This window comes from Carassius carassius, chromosome 26 (assembly GCF_963082965.1).
Source record: "Carassius carassius chromosome 26, fCarCar2.1, whole genome shotgun sequence".
Classification (NCBI taxonomy): Eukaryota; Metazoa; Chordata; class Actinopteri; order Cypriniformes; family Cyprinidae; genus Carassius; species Carassius carassius.
Window position 1 is genome coordinate 17,738,806 of NC_081780.1, and position 23,035 is coordinate 17,761,840.

The window sequence follows — 23,035 nt, forward strand, 5'->3', positions numbered from 1 at the left end:
GTCACTGGCTCGGCTCCTCAGCAAAGACTTGAATGCGAGTTGCTCGCGTTGCTCCTTATAAACCCGCTCTGCCGGGCGGAGCTCGCGATGCAAATCCCGCAGACCAAGGTACTTTGTGTACCATTGGCTCGTTTTGTTCCACTCGAAGGTGATTGGGCTCTCGGGCGAGATCCCTTTCGTAATGTCTCCGTTCCCTCCTTCAGGGAACGAGGGTTACATACGTAACCAAGACATTCAGTTTTTGCCTTTATTTTATTTGAAACCAAGCAACAAAATATCTAGTGAGGATAAAAACATACAGTACAATCATCAAAATAAGAGTTTTCTTTGTAGCTTTGGTAACACTTCACAAAAACATTCAGAACAGATGGCATATTTAATTTGATGCAAATTGAAAAGAGGCTATGAAGAAACAAAGTTCAAAAAATGAAGTTAAAGAAGCAATAATTCAATGTTTTAATTCATGTCTATGAAAGTGATGAGCCCTTCTATATGTCTCATCCAAACTTCCTGTTTCAACAGGGAAAAAAAGTCAACACATTAAAAATAATAAATAAATAAACATGTTGTCAGGCCTTCAAAGTCATGTCTAATTTTGCTGAAGTGTTACAAAAATTTTTTTAAAAACACACTCTTGACAGAATCATTAAGAGTTTAATGGATTTTACAGACTGTTCTATTTCCCATAGCCGTGTATTCAATTATTTCAAATTAAATACGTTGTCCGCTGTAACACACTGTTGGTTATATTATATGCCACACATACTACATGTAAATACAATTAATTAGAATATTTAAAATATACTAACAACATGTATTTACAGGCATGCTTATAAAGAGTTATGTCCATTAGCATCACTTAGTTTTTACTATTTTAACATGAATACTGTAATGTAAATTGTAAACTTCAATATACAGTAGCAAATGGAAAACAATGTGAGGATAACCTATCTTTTTGTTTTGAATTTGATTAAAACAATATTGGCATCCCACAAATGATGAACAAAACATAGAACCTCAGATTTAACAGAAAAGACATTTAGATCTCTCCACATCACTCAAACTGCCTAAGCTCTTCTGTGTAAGCCACGGCACAAGGATGCACTCTTTTCTTTCAAATCAAAGCATAAATACACATATAAACAGTGCATCCTTGTGGCACGGCTGACAACAGTTTGAGTGATGTGGAGAGTGTTGAGTGATGTGTTTTCATCCAAATATCTTAAATTGTGTTCCGAAGATGAACGAAGCTTTTACAGGTTTGGAACGACATGGGGTTAAGTGATTAATGACAACATTTTCATTTTGGGGTGCAGTATCCCTTTAACCACTTACTTTTTTGAAGCTGATAAATGTTACAGTATAACATACAAACATCTGAATCTAGTTTAAACAGAACTTTTCTAAATCATTTATGATTACTATGCATGAATCTTTATCACATCATATTATTTCAAAGACTTTGATAGTTGTAATGTAAAATTTGTGAGAACACAGGGCCATATAAAATGAGCTAGTAAAGGCAAAAGGTGATTAAAATTGTGAAAAAATAAAATGTTTAAAAATTTATGCCATAAGCATATATGCTTATACATTCATAGAATTGTTTAAAGGTCCCGTTTTCCGTTTTTTTTTTTTTTTTTGAAGCTTTGATTGTGTTTACAGTGTGCGATATAACTTGTTAATGTATAGCGTGTAAAAAAAACAGTATTTTTCACACTATTTACTTACAAATTGCTGTTACCTTGAATTGGTTAAATTTTAATGTTGAATGTTACAAACTGTTATAAAAGCTTTTGGTATATGATTTTGTCCGTCTGTTGAATTAACGATGGTGTTGTTGAATTTTTGAAATTAAAAAAATAATTAAAGTTAAACGCACCAACTTAAATAATAAAATACACTTACCGGTTGTGGTCCATAAAGAACGGCTTCTCCAGACAAAGAGGGAACTGCTCCATCTTTCAAGAATAATCTTTGTGCGAATTCGGCATTAAACTGATTGAGATTGAGGAAGCTGTCCTCAGCAAAATGTGCTGCACATAGTTTTACATGTGGATTATAATTTTCGGGAATCGAGTTAAACATAAATTGTAACCATTGATCTCTAAGCAGGGCTTGAAAACGAAAAGAAAATTAGATCGATTCATGCCGAGCAGAATCGATATTTTAACGTTTCTGTTCCTGCGTTCCTCTGAATTATTACCGTTCCGAAACCGGTTCGGGTGGAAAAAATACCGGTTAATAACGTTATTTTGTAAAAACAATATTATGTGTCTATAATTTGCCTAATAATAATGTAACGCACGTCGTTTCTAAATGCAGGCTTTACTGTTCTTACCTTGCGCTAGCTCGTTGGCTTTGTTGGAAGGAGGACACCGACAGGGAGCTCCGCAGATCATAACACTTGATTTATTAAACATGAAGAGGTGAACATTATGAATTAGCCACATCTGATTACACAGTGTGCGTCATCTCTCTCTCTCTCTCTCTCTCTCTCTCTCTCTACCTCTCATAACTAGCTGCGCATAAACTATTCTCTCCCGCGATTCTAATCGCTGTTCTCTGTTCTTGCGATATTACCTTTATATCTTATTTAAAATTATAGAACATTAATTTTAACCTTAAATTTCACTCCCTACAATAATAGTAATTATTCTGTTAAATAAAATATCTCGCTTGGCATTGAACTTTGAGCTTTATAATGTTACAGATATTATTTATACTCTAACAACAACATTACACACTAACTAAAGTTTGAAACATGGGATGACGAAGAATGGGACCTTTAATCTAAAATCTTAATGCAGAATTATTATTATTATAATTTTTTTTAATTTGTATGCTGGTATTTTCTGTAGTAGTTTTTATAAATTGACACAATTTTTATAAATTGTGACCAGAAACAGACTACTAAACGCAACCGTTCACTCCCTAGCTTGAGTTAAATACTGTGAGAAATGTAATATAGCACAGGAATGCAACAGTTATGTAGGTCTCCAATTGCCTGGGTTGCATTTACATTTATACTAATCACTGCAATTGTTCCTGTGACTGAAATTGCTTTCTCCACTGAAGACAGACACAGGTACTGCAGGCCCCTCACATTACGTGATGCAAGATCAGAGAGGCATGAAATGAAATCAAATGGGAGAAAACCGATGAACATGTACGTAGTCCACTTCCATCTGTTATAGGCTCTCCAACAGACAAAAAGAATGGAATGGAGGAAAAGATATTTAGCCACTGGTCTTTAATGGCCATTGTACAGAAAAGATGATTTCAGACAGAAGCTTCATCTGTACTTCCTATGCGTGTGGATTGTTGTGTGGAATCATTGATTTCCGATGTTGTGAGTTCTGTGGGTTTGGTCATCTTATGCCAACGCTGAAAAGTAAAAAAAAAATAAAAAAATAAATGACACTTGGCAAAAAAAAAATGTGCTTCATGACGCCACAGAAGAACCTTTTTTGTTTAAATAGTTCCATAAAGATCTGTTTCACAAAAGGTTCTTTAAGCGGAAAGAAGGTTCTTCAGAATATTATCAATTTATATTATATCAAGTTAATTTATAAATTTATCAAATATAAAATATAAAAATATAATAAGGTAACAAAGAGATAGTTCTTTGTGGAACCAAAAGTGGTTCTTATGTGACATTGCTGTGAAGAACCTTTTAAGCACCTTTATTTTTAAGAATGTAAGGAAGTGTGTTTGCTCAGAAAGAAGAAGGAAAGAATAAAGTAAATTTATTTGGGAGTACATTTGTTCAGAAGGAAGGCAGGTAGTATGCAAACTCGAAAGGAAGGATCTTTGGAGGTACATTTGGAACTTCAGAAGCATGCTTGGAAGCTCAGAAGAAAATGAAGAGAGGAAGAGAGTACATTTGCTTACATTTGAAGTTTGCTCATTTGTTTGGAAGTAAGGAAGTTTTGAAGAAAGTAGGGAAGGGAGTTTATAAGGAAGTCAAATAACTTTACAGGCTTTTCAAGGGTTTATTGCAACGTGGTTCAAAAAGAAGGAGGAAAGGGATGATGTTTATAAATATGTGAATATTCAGAAGTTTGTTTGGAAATTCATAAGGAAAAAATGAATGAACAAGTTTATAAGGAATATATACATTTGGATATTGGAATTGGAAGGAAGGAAGCTTGCAAGTTTGAAAGAAGGAGTTTTGGAAGGAAGTGTAAAGAAGGTTTATGAAGTGCACTTTAAAACTGTTTAGGATTTCAAAAGAATGGAAAGAAGAAAGGAAGCAGGGCAGGAAGAATACTGTGACAAAAAAAAAAATCTGAAAATTTTGATCAGAAACATTAAATCTGGTCTTGCCTGTCGGATGCTGCCTTTGGTAGTGAAGAACATATATATGATATATGCAGGTATCAAAACCATGGAAGAGAGGGACATTAGCCAGCCGATGCCCTGACCCCAGGTCGGGTACACATACTTCCCTAGTGTCAGAGGAGTCATTTCTATGGCACTGAAAGTGAAAACACCCTAAAAACAGAAAACAGAAGTAAAATCAATTATAAGTTCATTGAGGACATTGGTTTTTAATTGTATAATCAATCACTCGATTCATCATACAGTTGAATCAAAGGATAAAAAGGAGTGACATACTGTAAAACAGAGCTTTAATGGATATATATATATATATATATATATATATATATATATATATATATATATATATATATATATATATATATATATATATATATATATATATATATATATATATATATCCATCTTTTTTTCTTTTTTTTTTTTGCATGATATTTTTATTAATAATTAACTGATTATTGAGCTTAGAAAACACATCTTATAGGATTTGGAATTACGTTTAAAGATTTTAATTTTATTTTTAACAATAGCATGCCTTACGGGTCGCAGTGATTTTGCCAAGTAAGACATGTTCCTGGATCAACATTATTGTCCAAAAATATAGACTTAACCCAATCCTTACCCCTAAACCTAACCTTACCCATAATTTATTCCTAAAATCAGTAGGAAATAATAGCTGATTAACAAGGGTGTAGAAGCACCTAACTCTGATTGTAAGCCTAAAACAGATATTTCCTGAAAAGTTATATCTCAATTCTGATTGGTTGATTGGAATGTTGTTCCTGGATCAACCTCCTTGTTGTACTTGGTGAAATCACGCTCGCCATGCATTACCTTGGCAGCCTGTAGTCTTTCATTTTTATTTCATTGCTTGCAGGTGAAGTATATTACTTACCAAACAGATTATTGGAGTAAAGTAAGTCCAGCAATATTTCCAAAAGCCACAAGGCCGATAACCAATCATGTCTTCGATATTTTTATAGAATTTCTCTGCACCTAAAGAGAGAGAAGAGATGGATGTTTACGCTTATCAAGCAAGCTATATACTAGATTCAGTAAGAGCTTCTTCCTTCCACCCTGTCCCAAAACACACTTTTAACTAGACATGGTTTATATTTATGGATTCTTCTGGCCTTTTTTATGGATCTAATTTCATTGTTCTAATTTCAAATGTACCCAGTAAATCATTGTCTAACATTGTCTATTTGAAGTTTTACCTTTTCATGCCTAGTAAGTGCATTATTGTATCTAGTGTGTATTGTAACTACTGTGTTTACATTTATAAGCTTATTGGTACAAGGCAACATTACATGAAAACCTTTGACACTACCAGGAGGGAATCATATGGGAAAATTTACGTAACTGGATTTACGTCAGCTTGAACTCTTCAGATTTCATAAACCTCACATCAAATTCACATCAAATAGGGATCACAAAACCAGTCTTAAGTCACTGGGGTATATTTGTAGCAATAGCCAAAAAAAATATTGTATGGGTCAAAATTATACATTTTTCTTTGATGCCAAAAATCATTAGTAAGTAAAGATCAAGTTCCATGAAGATATTTTGTAAATTTCCTACCGTAAATATATCAAAACTTAATTTTTGATTAGTATAATGCATTGCTAAGAATTCCTTTGGACAACTTCAAATTCGATTTTCTCAGTATTTAGATTTCTTTTTTTATCCTAATAGACCATACATCAGTGGAAAGCTTGTTTATTCAGCTTCCAGATGATGTAATGTATAAATCTCAATTTCGAAAAAATTGACACTTAAGACTGGTTTTGTGGTCCAGGGTCACATATATTTGTCTCCTCATCTCAAATATGTTTATAGATGTACCGTAAAACCAGGAAATGGAAATTGTCTCAAAAAAGACCAGGTACAGGAGACACATTCCACTGGCCGAGTAGTAGTCAAACAATTTGAATACATATAAACCGCCCTAAAACAAAGAACACACACCCACACACACATTATAAACTGAAGAAAACAGTGTATCATCCCACTCAATAAAACAGCTTTTTAGGCATCTTACCTGGGTGATGTTGGAGAAACCGATGATGAAGGATATAATACAGACCATGAGGATGAAGAGTTTCTTTCTCTTCCTCAGGACTGTGGGATATTCATCCATTAGAGCAGTTATGAAGCCTTCCACTGTACAAAACTGCCAGATACCGGTGTAAAAAGTATCAAATAAAAAGCATTAATTATAATTAAATGAAATCACTTTATTTTAGAACTAGGGTATAGCAAAAATAAATAAATAAATAAATAACTATACATATAAAATGTTGTAATTTTGCTTTAAGATTTAACAATCATGTTACATCTGGAGTACTTTATGGTATTCATGGAGTTACTTATTTATAATACACCTAAACAAGCCAAATAATTGATTATAGTTTTTACGCTTTCACATGTTCTCTAACACGTTAGTTAAAATGGTTTCATGTTCTTTTCTTTTTTTTAAGAGACTCATTTTAATGTGCTACATTCTCTTGTGATCTTCTTTGGCTTTACTTTTCACCTACCTAACACAACAAAACTAAAGTAACACCTCATGAATAATTTATAACTTGTTTTATTTTTAATCATTAAAAAAGCATTAAGCTCTGAAATCTATAGAAGAGTAATGGTGCAATGCTGCAATGTAGCACCATTAGATGAGTACTGTGGGTTCAATACAAGCTCTATCAATAACTCCATAGTCTCTGAGGCAACATGTCAACTACTACAAACCATAATTTAGACTCTTCCAATAGATTGTAAATTTGTGTTTTTTTTTTTTAGACAATGTGTAATACCTGACTGTCCAATCCCAGCATCATGAGCATTGAGAAGAAAAGAATAGCCCAGAGAGAAGACATGGGAAGCTGTGTAACAGCTTGTGGATAGGCCAGAAATGCCAAACCAGGACCTGATAATTAAACCATTAAACATAAGTGTCAAGATGAATCCTTTCAACATCACTATAGTTAATTAAAGTACATTTAAATTTGACTGAAATAGACAGAAGTACTTTACATATAATTTAAACATGTTTTATTCAATATTACATTTGAAATGTGCTAAATTGCTTCTTCGTCATTACAATATTTAAATGCATGACATACATTCAGTAGTACACTCTAACCATATTTCAAAGACAATAGAAGTAACTATGAAATCATATGTAAAGATGTACTTTAAGTTTTACTTTAGTCAGAAGGCATCTTTGTAATCTTTGTAATGTAATTGCATTTAATATGCAATTAAGTGACATGACATTCAGTTAAAGCATTACAGAAAGAGTGTATTATTTTCATAACAAGTAAAAGTATATTAAAACATTTGCAATAATGAAATTTGATAATGTCTAAGAGACTCAATGACCTGAAGCAGCCAGTTCTTCAATGGGTCTCTTTGTGATGTACGACATGAAGCCCACAATGGAAAATATGACAATCCCAGCAAACATACTGGTGCAGGAGTTTATACAGCACACAATGACAGAATCTCTATAGAAGGAACAAGAATCAGATAAACTGAAGCACGGGGAAACAGAAGTAAACTGAACAGAATTTCATAGAAAAGGCACTGTGATAAAGACAGTTTGCACATCAGATTGTATGACGTAAACATCATTAATACAGAATTTCTGTACATTTGGACAGAAAATAGTAGCTCTAACCTGTAGACGTTATTGTTGTATGAGTTGTAGCTACCAAGAGCAATAAGAGAACCTAAACCAAGACCATAAGAGAAGAAGATTTGCGTGGCAGCATCCAACCACACCTGATAAGAAACATATGATAAGAAATGTCAATGCGTGATGCCATTATTGTTAGTAACATGCATTTTCAAATCCTTTAGCAAACCATCAGATTTCTACTTTAAAAGTGTAATGTGAAAATTTAGAGAACAGGGTAATTTATGCCTTTTACCAAGGTTTAAATTCATAAAAGTGATTATTTTATTTAGATTAGCATATCAGTATTGCACAATACAGTGTCTATCATTGATGAAAAGTGTGTATGAATTAGTGTTCTTTGAGTTAGCAGCATTACTACTATTGTTTAGTTATTGCGAATAAATCATACACATACATTTAAGATCTCATATTTGAGATTTTATCATTAATAAAACAAATGTCATTTAAAATATCAAACGCATTTCAGTATTCATCATTTTACCTCAGATTTCAAAAGCTTGTTGAAGTCTGGGGTGACGTAAAAGAGGACGCCATCTATCGCTCCAGGGAGAGTGACTCCACGGAAAAACAGAATAAAGAGCATGAAGTAAGGATACGTGGCGGAAAAATAGACCACCTAATGAGGACAAGAGATAAATAAAAAAGAGAGATAGAGAGAGAGAGAGAGAGAGAGAGAGTTATATAGAGTAAATCATTTTAGAGTAGCTGTAGAGGACAACATTATATAGTGCAATGCTTTCACTGGTTTCTGTTCGATGATTGGTAGGAACATGGTTTTTCTGTGTAGGATGATGATTGCTGTTAATTAGCGATGTCCATCAAGGTTAAAGACAGCCAGAAAATGTATTTCTTCTGGCTCCGTGCAAGGATCACATTAAAATTCAATTATCCTCAGATAAAGAAAGCAATTTTCCTTTTTCCCCCGGGAATTTATTTATTTTTTTATAAAAAATAAATAATTAAAATTGCTTACAATTTAATGTCAAGACATGGCCATTGGCAACTCATCATAATGCTTAATCTGTGAAAATTCTTTACTACTTATGTTACCAAATGAAGTTGGAAAAATAATGAATAATATACAAAATAAAGACATCTCAAATATCTAGAAAGTAATAACAGAAACACACCAGTTATCTCACATCAACTAATGTTTCTGAAAAGATCCCAAAGCTGTGCACAGCCCAAAGTCGACAATTACACTCAAAATCTTCCAATTTTTTTTTTCTTTTTTAGAATGAAACAAAGTAAATAAAACATACTTTAAAACTCCAAGAAATCTACTGAGCAATGATAAAGAAACCTCTGAGCAATATATTTTTCCTCTGAGATTGTCCGGAAATGGAAGAACAAAAAGAATCCAAGAGTAAGTGTCTGCATAAATGAGAAGACAAGTATACTGTAAAGGTTTGGCAGTTTTTAGAACTATTTCTAAAGGGGGAGGGGTGTTGTATGAGGAATAGAAAGAATATGAGCAGTCACACCTTCCCTGTCCACTCCACTCCTTTCCAGATTGAGAAATAGACAAGAATCCAAGACAACGCTAGCGTTCCAACCAACGGCCAGCGCAATTCCCCTGGTTCCTCCAAACCGTTTGTTAATTGATGCATGTTCCTCCTATAAAGTAAACAATTATTTAGTTCGACTGTAATGTAACTTGTGCTTTTGTTGAAATAGTTTATATACTGTATATTCTCAATGGAATCAAAAAACATCTGGAAATGCTTTTACCAGCTCAGGAAAGTAACTACTTGATCAGTGCAACTGGACTTTAGCTTACAACTTCATTAAAGGTGCCACAGAATGAAAAAAAAAATCACTTTTATAAGGTGTTTGAACACTGTTTTGTGGACATGGTGTGAAAACAACCAACCTATAATGGTAAAAAATTCACCTACTCATTGTTTAATAATCCAAATAAATCATAAACCGTCTCACCACACAAACAGTTCCAGATTTCTCATTATTTTGATGTCATACTCTGGAAATTCCAGGACAGTTGTGACACTCCCTGCCCTATTAGCATATACACAGCCCTGAGTGAGAAGCAGCGGTCCGCCATTACTAATGCTGGAGGAACAATGTCAGCGCCAAAAAGCCACTAAAAGTGTTGTGTGTTGGGATGCACCAACAAACATAGTCATCTCCATAGGCCGCTGAGGACACAGTGGTTAAATTTCATTTAATTTCAAAGTCCTATATGTTTGTGCTAACATTCTATGCCAGACTGCCTCACAAACAAGAGTCAGTTCAGCGCTGTAGTTGTGCAAAGATTGCTTCTGAAATAGGGATCGATAATAACACTTCATGCGCAAACGTCCAGACTCCAGACAAAGTAAGCATCACGCTTCATATTTTGTTTTCCAAAAGAGACTCTTGGATCTCTGTAAGAATAATGATGCTAAAACTACCATTGTCTCTGCCTGTTTTCACTAATGCTGCCTTCACATGCTAACCAGTATGATTGTAAATAGCAATTTGGTAGTAAAAAAATGCATTTGGAAGCAATGTGAGGTCAGTAAAACAGTCACCACCAGTTAAATCGTAACACCACCGGTATGCCCACGAGCATGAGCTCTTGAAGCGCCGCACTCATCTGAAAAGTGAGATGGGAGCAACAGCTCATTTTCTTTTAAAGGGGCCAAACACAAAAACAGTGCGTTTTGGCTCATAAAGTGGCAATTTCAATAATTTTAAATATTGTATCAATGCATGAAATGCTATGAAACCTTTAGATATTTTACAAAAATAGTCTTATTCCTGTTCTCTTGACTCACTCCCAGAACTCAGTGACGGCACTGGTCAGGTTGGTGGTGTCCATCAGACTGTAGTTGGAAAAGCAGCGATCAGTGTTCCAAGGGTTATCACATGTCTGCCATGGTAACTCCTAAAGAGAGAGAAAGTTCACTTAATTTTATTGAAAGCACTTGTAGTGTACTTCAAAGCTTAAAAAAACCACACACTTGTACTGCAGATATTACAATATTAATAAAATAAAACCAAACAGTTGAAGGTCATCACTGGAAAAATACTATGGAAATCAATGAGAACCATCAACTGTTTAGATACACATATAGTTCAAAAATATCTTCTTTTTTGTTCAACAGAAAGTGAAAGTGAAAGTGAAGTGAAAGTGAAGTGACATTCAGCCAAGTATGGTGACCCATACTCAGAATTTGTGCTCTGCATTTAACCCATCCGAAATGCACACACACAGAGCAGTGAACACACACACACACACTGTGAGCACACACCCGGAGCAGTGGGCAGCCATTTATGCTGCGGCGCCCAGGGAGCAGTTGGGGGTTCGATGCCTTGCTCAAGGGCACCTAAGTCGTGGTATTGAAGGTGGAGAGAGAACTGTACATGCACTCCCCCCACCCACAATTCCTGCCGGCCCGGGACTCGAACTCACAACCTTTCGATTGGGAGTCCGACTCTCTAACCATTAGGCCACAACTTCCCCATTATTGATTTAGTATGTTAAGACGTTCATATAAGTTTGGAACAACTTTAGTTTGAGTAAATTATGACAGAATTTTCATTTTTGGGTGAACTATCCTTTCAAGTGTAGTTAACAATGCTTTAGTGACAAATTCATGGCTATGCTTTTTAACATGCTTATATAATATTAAAGGAGCACTGTGTAATGTCTAATGTTTTACTTTAAAGCTGTTGTTTTTTTATTATGTTTTAATTATATTTCATCATGCTTTAAAAAGAACACTTATTGCAATGTGTTGACTAACATACTAAATCAATAATTCATTATAATTTTAACTATAGTTTTAATTGTCATGTATTCAATATTTATAATATTTAAAGTTAATAATTTTTATTTTTTATTTACTAAATTGCCATTTCATCTTTGTGCAAATGACATTCAAGTTTCAGTTGACATAACCTTACAGTAAATTTTAATTTACCATAGATGCTTGTTAGTAAATTTGACAGTATACGTTTACAATATTTCAATGTGGCTATGCAGTTGCTAAGGTGTCTGTTAGGATGCTAATAGTTAATAGATATTCTGAGTGGTTTTTAGTTGGATACTTTGCAGCTGTTAGTTAGCTGTTAGTCTGAGTAGTTATTAGCACCACATGCTATTGTGGTTGCTAAACAAAAAAAAAAAAACATTTACAAAGTAGAAGAGCAGAAAAAAAGTATGTGTTTGGTCAAATATCTCCAAGTATGAGCACTCATAGTAGTTAATGGTACCTGCTTTGGCAAACACCACCATGTAAAGAATACAGGTAAAGGATAAAGCAAATTGAGTAAAGCAATGAATGGCGGATGAAAATCATAAAAAAATAATAATAGCACAATTCATTCATAAAACAAAGGCCTGTTTTGTTTCCAACTCCCTCTGCACTGCTTTAGAGATGAGCTCTTATTCCCATGGCAGAAACTGCAGTTCATTTTCCACAAAACAGAGGCAGTTATTATTTCTGTGGAGCCTTTAAAACACTCTCTAGAGCAAAGACAGAGCCACAGAGAGCTTAAGGGGGTCAAGGAGGCGGAGAGTGATGCAGAGAAACAGGGAGGAAGAAAGAGCTTGAAAAAAGAAGCAATTCTGAGAAGACGCTGAGAAATTCTTTTAAAGTCTAAGACAAGTGTAGTTGAATTCACTGGGCTAGATAAAGACATGCATGGTGGGGTGAAGAAAAGAAAAACTATTTGACCAGCGATTGCAATTAAGAAATCTTTGTGTTAATCAAATTACTAAGGAAACCAAAATTGCAGCAAATACCCCGCATTTTCTAAATATGTATGGTTTTTGGAAAAAAAGGACACTTACTGCTTTGAAAGAGCTGAAGAGGTAATAGAGAGCCCAGGCGATGATGATGATGTAATAGATGTTAAGCCAGAAGGACAAAACCACAGAAGCTAGACCCACACCTGACACAAAATGTGTTTAAGAGTGAAACCTTGGTTGATACAACAGCAATAAATAAATAAATACATTAAAAAGTATAATTCTGCCAAACTATTGTGAAACTATCTAGACACACAGACACAAACTACAATAGCAGGTACCTTCTTAAAATAAAATAATAATAAAAGAATAATAAAAAATGCATAAATCAAAAGTTTTATAAAGAGGATACATATATAATAACGAGAATTTAAATATGAGAATTTAAATTTAAATATGAGAATTTAAAATACCATACTAGCATACTACTCTTTTTATATGGCAGAAATAGTAAGATTAGTGTGCTATTCAGAACTTAGCCAGTATCTTCATTTAGTATTTTAAAAATGCCAAAATTAGTATTTTAGGTTCTGTACATGCATCTGCAAGCAATCACATAATTTACTACAAGACACAAGCTGATTGACCTCTGATGATTGTACAACCAATTTGCTTGCTTGTAGGCCAGTCTTGCAGTACTTATTAGAGTTACTCTGAAACCCTCCACCTCCCCCAGCTCCACCTGTCTAGCCCTATATAGGACTAAATGTGAATTAACAGCTTAAAAAATAATTGACTTTATATTTTACATATATTTAGGAGTTAAATCATTTTCCAAAATTTGTTTTCTTCATCTAACCTTTGACCTTTTTTAGGGATCCATCCTTTATTATTGATGTTGCCCCATTAGGGTAAATTATTTTTGCTAAATTGTCTGAAATTTTACACACATCTGAAAAGAAGTGAAAAGGTCTTACTGTTTAAATAAATAAAAAAAATAAAAAATAAAAACATAAAAAAATCTTTATGAACATTCAGGTTTTTTGTTGTTGTTGTTGTTGTTGCTATATTTGATTTGGAACTCGCGCATGAAAATGTCTAAAACTTGACACAAGTTTGGAATGCAATTTCACTGCCTGAAAACCATGTCTTAGTGTTTCAAAAGCATTAAAACAACTTGGATTTCAAATCCATTATAAAATAAACAAGACTCTTCTTTTTCAGTGTACCTTACACATCCAACGCATAAGTAAATGTTGACTTGTGCAGTCATCATTGGAGCATTGCTGCCTGTCAGTATAGTAATGGCAATAGATATTGGAATCTTTCCTGACCTCTGGTTGTTGTATGGATCACATCTTTCAAACTGGTTTACAACAATGTATCCAAATGCCTGACTTCCACAACAACCTACAGTATTCTTTATCACTGCCATCAACCTCATTGCTTCTATCCTCCTTGGTTCCTAAACAACTTGTTTTATTACTACAACCTGATTTTCTGATGCACTCATATCACTATCATCAATACTTTCTGAAATCAGTACAGATTTGTCTCGCCATCTTCCAAAAATCTTACAAAAATGAACCTAAAACACATGAATAAAGGCTATTATACTGCCGACCAATGCTAGTCAATAGTGCCAGCTACACAAAATATGCATCACATAATTATTTATTTTTTATAATAATTGTATTTTATTTGAAATGTATTTTAAATGTTATTTTAATAGCATCATATATAAATGAAAATATAAAATGCCACATTTAAACACCCCCCCCCCCCCCCCCACATCTTCGTCACTGTGTGGGAAGATTTGCATACACTGCCCAAATGTTTACACAAAGAAAGAAGGCACAACTTTGATTCTCGCTATAGTATTGTTGTTGCCGCCACAATGTAGAGTAGTGCTTGTTGTTTGTTATTTCTCAGATCACAAATGCAGATATGGTTTTATGTATATGCAGTGCGATATGCAACGCAGCACATAAAAAATACATTATAAGTCATTACAATCAGAAAATGTATTTCCCCACTGCATTCAACAAATGCCTCAGCATCACAGTATGGTAAGGTGCGTAACATTTCCATCACACACTTGAGGTATTTCGGCCAGTCACAGCGCACTGGATGGCTGTCCAATCAGCGTACTCCTTGCTTTTGAGAACAATGAGCATTGTAAAAATCTACGCATTTCAGAAAGGCGGGGCATAGAGGAGCAACAATAATGAACAGTATGTGGAAAATAATGTGTTTTTTTAACCTTAAACTGCATAAACACATTGCATTACACCAAATATACAAAATAATGTTCTTTTTAAGAAGTCTCCAAATATCTCATGTGTATGTGAATATTTCTTACCTTTCATCATGGGTATTAATTTCCATACTCCAAGCCCCCCCACTGACATGTATTGTCCTAATGCCGTCTCCAGCAGAAACAGTGGGATACCAGCAAAGACCAGAGTAGTGAAGTATGGGATGAGAAAAGCTCCTAAAACAATGTAATACAAAATGTACTTAAGGTTTTTAGGTTTCAGACTTCCATGCAGTCTTGAAATGCAAAACACCTGCATAAAAGTTGAAGCGAACTTTAATACTCTTCTATCAAATTATCAGAGTGCTCACAACATAAAACATGTAAACAGTCTCATCAGAGCCACTTTAATAGGAGTCTCCAAGTTTAGAAAAAAAGCATGCAATGCTGTGGTAGCTAATTAATCAGACTGAGATCATTGCTGTAAATAGCAAATATGACATCTGTGGACTACAACTACTACAGATCTTGTTCTCCATTTTAATCGAGCACAGCGTTAGTTCAGTCAGGCCACGGAGGTATCGTGCTACGCCCATATGACACGGTCAGCTGTCAAATCGCTCCAATCACTACTATTCTCCTATTAGACACGGGACATATATACGTGGAATTACTGCTCGGTAAGTATGCTCAAACTGCTCGCAACCCTCCCTCCCATTATAAGCATGAGCATATCACCTTGCACCTTCTGGTTGTTGTCTTCTTTGTTTCAGATCACTAAGGATTTAAAGTCCCAGCTGGCATGGACCTCACTGCTGAGAGATATTCATCCTCATAACCAAGCTACAGGATACATGTCCCACTGCCACATCTAAACACAGCCCACTGTGAACACCTTTGCAATTCGCTTCAACCTTTTCGAATTTTCTGAATGATTATTTTAGGTTCAAGTTTGTGTAAGAATTTGGAAACGGAAGGCAGAGTACGGGTGTTTCTAAAGCATGCAGTGCCATCTGCTGTTCAAAACTAAGCTCAGAATCGATTCAAGAAAGAATCACGATGCATTCGGAAAATCTCAGAACCGATGCTGAATAATTTCTAGATTAGCGAGGCATCGATTTATTTTCCCAGCCTTAGTCTTAATTATCATGTATTTCCAAGCTGATGGTTCCGGGGGGTTAATTTTTAAGCTCTTGTATGTTCAAGAACCCCCATAAGGAACCATACCGCCAAAGATAAATTGTGTTCAATAAACTCAAGTAACTTGCCAAAGTGGTCCTGTCTGAAATATGTTTGATTGAATGGCAGCATACTCAGGGGGGTACTAGAGCGAATGCTCAATATTCCCCGGAACCTTTGAAAACACTGAATCATTGAGCTATTATGCAAATTACAGAACTTGTTCAGAAGAATGAGAGAACCATAGTTGATCAACACTACTTTTGGGAAACGCACCTCTAGTCTTTCAGTATAGAAGTCTACAATGTAAATTCCACATGTCCATTGAGTTCCTGGTATTCACACTCAAAATTTTTCTTAATTATGACGTATACATATTTTACCAAGAAGGACATGTTCCTCTATCAACATCTTTTTTTTTGGATCTGGAACAATATTCATGACAAACCTAATTTAACTCAAGACCTAAACTAATGATTAACTTTACCTAAAATCAAAGGCAGGCAATAATGGTGTTTGAACCCCAACCACAGCCCTAAACCTACTCAAAAAACATGATTGATTGATTGATTGATTGGTTAATTGATTAATTGATTGATTGAGAAAAATGTCCTTCATGACAAAACCATGGAAAACATATTGCTCCAACCAGGCATCTTCTCAGCAGCCTAACAGTAATGGCTTTGTCTGTCTTCTCTCACCTCCACCATTCTTTCCACACAGATAAGGGAACCTCCACACATTTCCCAGCCCAATGGCATATCCAACGCAGGACAGTAGAAAGTCAAATTTTCCCTTCCAAGATCCTCTATCTGGTACTTTATTCTCATTCTCTTCTTCTGCAGGAACACTGTTGTGATCCAGGTCCTCAAACGGGACTGCCTGCTTCACGTCTGAGGGTGAGTTGAGGTCCACCGTGCTCTGACCAGTCTTCCCCATCACAGGAACAAACGTCAAACTACCGTGAGGTAATAATCCACCACAGTCCAGTACTGTATTGTCCAGCTGTCGAGTGCAGGGCTACTGACTTGAATGTGTTGAGTGAACACAATAATTCAGATGGGCTTTAAAAAATAAAAAATAAATAAATACTGCATTCAGAATTTTACTGTGAAATCAATCAAGGCTAAATATTATTTTTCTGCAGAAACACAATTGGACAGAACTATGTGGTATTCTAGTATTGTATGTTACAGTAAAGAAAAAAGTATAATATTTCTAATGAAATAAGATGTTATAACATAGCTATAAAATATCTATAACATAATAGCTATCACACAATTAGAGTTAATGTGTAAGAATATGAGATAGCCTAATTGTAATTGATTAATAGATTTCTGGCAACCTATGCTTTGTAATACTTATACTAAAAGTGCAGTCACATTTTAGTTTGGGGCTCAATTCTCACTACTAAACTAACTATAAACCATGGCTTTTGACTAAGTGCATGCTACTAATCAATAGTAAGAACTGGTCACTAAACTAAAGTGTTACCAAAACTACCTATTGCTTTTTGTCTTTTACCTATAGCATCCGTGTAAAGTCCCCTTGCTCAACTCGCCCATGTAATTTCTCTTTAAAGCCAATTAAACCACCTGCTTTCTGCAGACAAAGAGCAGTTCATGAGAATCATTAACTTTCCTGACAGATGTGCCGATTATCAGACTGACTTAATGGAGACACTAATTCTTATCCATGTCCTACTAATGTGATGAATTCATCAAATTTATTTGTGACTAACTGCTTTGAAAGTCTCCAACCTGCATGCTAATGCATAACAAAACCACTCTCAGTTGCCTCATTGTTTTCGTTTAACGAACAGCCATTATACATTTAGAAACAGTACCATTAAACCACAGCAATTCAAAGTAAGCAATTGAATGCGAGTCAAGTTTGCTTTAGGCTCTCAAGAGTATTTGAAAAATCTCCAGAATTTCCTTTGCATCCTTGAAATGCTTTTAAGTGGCTACAAGCTTAAGTGGAAATTGAATACAGACTTATTGCATAAGGTTTGAATTAACAGTTCCCAGCTCATTACGTTTTTGTGGTAACTACCAAACTCTTAGAGAATGAAAAAATAAACTTACTTTTGAGAAGTCTTTATTGTTGTTGTCAGGCGTATCGAGATGTCACCAACTAGAGGTGAACTTAAACGTATCCACAAGTAACTGTTGAACTGTACCAACCCAGTGCCTTAATTCATAACAGAACCAAAAAAAACTGACCCGATGTCCCAACTAGGGCAAAAAGTTTCCCTTTTTCTCTCTCTCATTCTATGTATCTGGAGGGGCCCTCTATGCCCTGGTGTTCCTGTGTCTGGTATTGAGCAGCAGATAATAAACTTCGACCTGTTTTTTGACAGGATTACCGCTTTACCACACTGAGACCCGAGGCTACCAAACAAGAGTCGATTGCCGTGTTCTGGTATTTTATGCGCGTGTGTATTAGTTGTGTGTCAGTGTGCAATGATTCTTGTGCCAGTTTGGTTGCCATGGAATATCCCCTTAGAAGGGTGCTCCATTCTAGCATTGAAAGAGCTTGTTAGGATTTAAAAATGAAGCAGGCATAGTGCCTAAGATACAGACTGCATGACGTCTCCCAAAAATGACCCCAAAGACATGACTTTATCAGTTAAGTCCCATAATTTATGACTGGTATATTTATAATTGTTTCACAAAATATATGAACTAATAATTGTAAAATTCTAAATTTAACAGCCAACTTGTGCCAGGTTGTTTGTTGGTTTGGGTTGTTGGCATTTGCCTGTGCAGTGTGAATTGACCTTTAGTGGGAACACAGCTATACTGAAGAACTGTATGGTCATGATAGCTTTTTTAGTGAATGACACAATTTTGAAGTGTGAAAAAGTCTGATGAGTAATTTTCCTTTTTGCAAAATAAATAAATAAATAAATAAATAAATAAATATTATAATAATCTTATTCTTCCTACAGACATCTAAAAAAGAATCAGTTGATATGCGAATTCTGGGATAAGTGCTCAGTTGTGGTGGATATTATATATATATTTTTTCTTTATCTGATAAGAAGAAATGTGTTTAAACTAAAATGAAAACACATTTGCCTAATAAATTCCTCAGTGCACAATAAAAAAATAAAAAATAAACTTGCCAAAGCAAGAGTGAGTAACCTCGGAATGCCATGTATCCTGTTGACAGAATTGGACAGCTCTCACAAAAGCACCTCTGCTATGAGTAATAATTGGGAAACTGACCAAGAACACTGCCATGAACACCATCTTCTTTTCTATTTTGTGTGAAGCACAACCCTCAATTAAATGCTCATAAGTTCAAATAAGTTTTTAGGCAATGACAGGAAAACCTTTTAGTCAGTGGATTAAAAGACAACTGCTTTTTACTAAATGAACCATTAAAATAGGAAGGTAGCGTTTGTTTTGAACCGTAAAAGAGCTGTATGAGTCCAATTAAAGTCTTCTGATGAGATTTTAACACAGTATATATTTTTTCCTATTAGTAAATATAAATGCATATATATGTTACACAAAAAAATCTCCCTTTTGTGTATTATACTATTGTACCACATATTGACAACTTTTAATTGCCTTTATTTGAAGCAACTGAATGTTTGCGCTTGCCATCCACTATAATTTTACGTCAAACTGACTGCATATGAACATAAAATCTTTACAGGTTAAAGAGGCTGCTGCTGTTTAGAGTGGAAGTATGATAAATAGTCTGAAGACAAGGAAAAGCTATCAAGAGTGTTCGATCAATGTGTTTCTAGCTGAATACTCATATACATGGAGCTAACCAAGACGCTGAGTTACTTCAAGGGCATATTTTAGTAGCTTCTTTATCTCTATCAACAATATGTGCCAAGAGAAGAATGACTAGGGAAACTGCATTGCCTGTAGACAACTTGACAAAGCAAATATGCAAGTATCAGTGGATGTTTTGGATGACATACAAAGTTAATTTGCACTTGTCTTTGGAAAGAAGAGTCTAAAATACAAAACGCTTTTTTAATGCAGCCACAGTGTCAACAGTAACTCACATTAGGTTTGTCATTGCCTGCAATCGTTAAGCGACAGGCACAGAATTGGAATTGTCAGAGTTGGTTTGCATCACTCGTTGTATGTGCCCTCAAATCAATAGAAGCTAATTACATCCCACAATGAACCTGCGTGGCTCATGGTGACGACACAGAGAGATTACAAAGTTAACACACTCATTTAGGAGGAAACTTTGTGAACATACAGTACTATAAACATGGTGCACTACCAGTTCAGTTATGTCATGCACGAACAGCCATTGTGAATGTTCCTTTTGATTATTTATTTGCTATAACTGTAATATGCACAATAAAGTCACACTTTAAAAACTTTGTGTTTTGTTCAAGTCGATAAGAACAAAGAGCAAAACAATGATCTCTGAATTAAATGAAAATAAGATTCATTTACTTAAGAAATAAAGCTGTATGAGAGATTTGGAATTGTTTTCAGAGAATATATTTTAAATTAAGTTCATGTTTCATTTCAAATGTCTTGAAAATGTGCATATGCAACATTTCTGCGAAATGATATCAAGTTTCTTCTCGAAGGTTTCATGATACTTTCAAAGAAAAGTGTGTAAAGAATGTTGCTCAAATTGTGAACAGCTTTATCCAAAATAGATAAACATGAATCTAGCAAAGTTTTAATATGTTGGTTTTGTGCATATCACTGCAGTTCAGAAATAAAATATCTAATTAGTAGCATTACAAAAATGTAATGCTCTATCGTTTTTGAAAATAATGTACTACTTATTCCAAACCTTCCATTAAACCAACTGTTGTTAACAAAGTGTTAACAAAAGCAAACATAGAAAAAAATGTATTTGCTGAAACAACCATGCCATTTTAGCTTGCTTCTAGAAGTCTTTGACTCTTACTCGATTGATCTACGTCGCAAGCACAGTGCTGTATCAGGTGAGCTACTGAGCAAGTTTACTATGCCAGAAAACCACTATATATGGCACAGATTTTGTGATGGAAATGCCAAAATGTATTAGCTTGCATATCATGGTCACAGTGATATGATGTCAGAAGATAGTTCTGTGCAAGGAACCACACAAAAATAAATCATTATAAATTGACAGTCTTCCCATGTAATAATGGCAAAGGCAAAGTTGTTGCCACTAATGCTTTTTTGCAGTGCATTGTATGCACTGTATGTATGAGCATTTAAAAAATCTGCTTATACGCTTTTACTTTTCAAATAAATTAATCATTTCAAGGATTTTTAGATACTTTACCTCGATTACTGGACAAAGATTCGCTTTAGGAATGTGATTATTTGCAGTAAAGGTTGTGTAGAGCTTTTTCTGCATGTGTGGCAATGCAAGTAACGCTTACTATGCGTTAAATCAATGCAGAGGTTATTGAGCTGCATGGGTCCCTGGCATGCATAGACAGCAGGGTAACATTGAGGAATTCCATTTTTTAACACTGTGACAGGGGCCATAAATCTACATCACAAGACCTGCGGAGAGAAAGAGAGTATGTATATTTCAGAGACAAGGGGGAGGGGATGAAAGATGCTCAGATGACAGTGTTGGGTGATTTGCCTCAGACCTTGCAGCAATTTTGCACCTTCAGCAAACTGTCCCTCCTAAGAGCCTCATTGAGTGGAATTCCAATCTCTCGCTGCTCTTTGAGATCAAGTATCTTGTACAAAATTCCCCAGCTATGGAAGGAGAATTATGCCCCCAAGTGAAGTTTAAACAAAACGAATTGCTCATTGCAGAGTTAAGTCAAAAAATTGCATTAAGCATTCAATACCCAGAGATTACAGAGGATTCAGACAAAGATCCAGAGCGATCAGTGCATTTTATACTCTTATAGTTCCTTCCTTTATATTAGGTATCTTTAACTACTGTGTACTTCCGTAAAAAAAATATATGATAATAATAATAATAATAAACTTATTGTGTTCATGCTTAATTGTAGATGTAAACCGGTGTAATCTGGATTTTTCATCTTGTTCCTTTCAAATGTTCCTTTCTAAAATAGCCTACCACTTAAATACACTCAGAAAGTCTTCCATTCCAGTATTATGGACATTCACACAAGGCAAGTCATTAGTCCGGTGGCTACACAGCATTTGACCACTGGATTTACTAAAATCATTCCTGGTTTAAGTGTTTCATCATTGCATCAACTACTGATGAACACATTATTATTATTATTATTATTTTTTTAATATCACTTGGTATGTTATTTAACCACGTATTACTGTGTCTTTGCACAAATTACTTATTACGTATCACATTTGGATGTTCACATTTCTCTAATGTGATGATTAATAATCACATGATATTATGCAGCTAAAAAATAAATAAATAATAAAACAAATTATAATAATAAAAACAATTTTTATTTTAAAGTGATGTATTTTTATATATTGTATTTAAAATTTTTACATTTTTATCATGTATTTTATTATTACCTTTTAATTCAACTCCCAAACCCCCTGCAGTTCCTTTATGAACCCCAGTTCGGGAAAGATTTTGGAGAAGTGGAAAGGGTGCTGATGAAGATTATAGCATTATGACAATTTTAGTATACAAACAAACAATGGCCTTACACTATATGAATATTTATTTTTCAGTCTGTGCGGGTACTAAATTCAAGGATAGTTGGCTTTTATTAATTACCTTGTTATATAGTTATATGAACTATTATTAACTACTTACTCTATCTCTTGTTTAAGTGCAATGTAGTGGATGTACTATAAGTGCATGTAAATACAATGCATGTTCATTTACTGTAAAATAGAGTGCAACCATCATTTGTTTTAAAGAAATGGCATAGAAGCAATCAAAGAAACAAGGAACCAGTTGT

General features: G+C 34.6%; 1 protein-coding gene across 1 annotated transcript; it reads right to left on the minus strand.

Moving 5' to 3' along the window:
* Positions 1-2,894: 2,894 nt before the first annotated feature.
* Positions 2,895-18,594, minus strand: LOC132105921 (sodium- and chloride-dependent GABA transporter 1-like). Its single transcript, XM_059511460.1, has 15 exons — positions 18,264-18,594; positions 16,878-17,240; positions 15,103-15,234; positions 12,843-12,943; positions 10,822-10,931; positions 9,529-9,661; positions 8,526-8,660; positions 8,024-8,127; positions 7,726-7,850; positions 7,158-7,270; positions 6,386-6,517; positions 6,190-6,292; positions 5,240-5,340; positions 4,330-4,497; positions 2,895-3,387 (listed from the first exon to the last, which is right to left on the minus strand). The coding sequence occupies exons 2-15, from the start codon at positions 17,113-17,115 to the stop codon at positions 3,283-3,285; spliced, it is 1,800 nt and encodes a 599-aa protein (XP_059367443.1). The 5' UTR covers positions 17,116-17,240; positions 18,264-18,594; the 3' UTR covers positions 2,895-3,282.
* Positions 18,595-23,035: the final 4,441 nt, after the last annotated feature.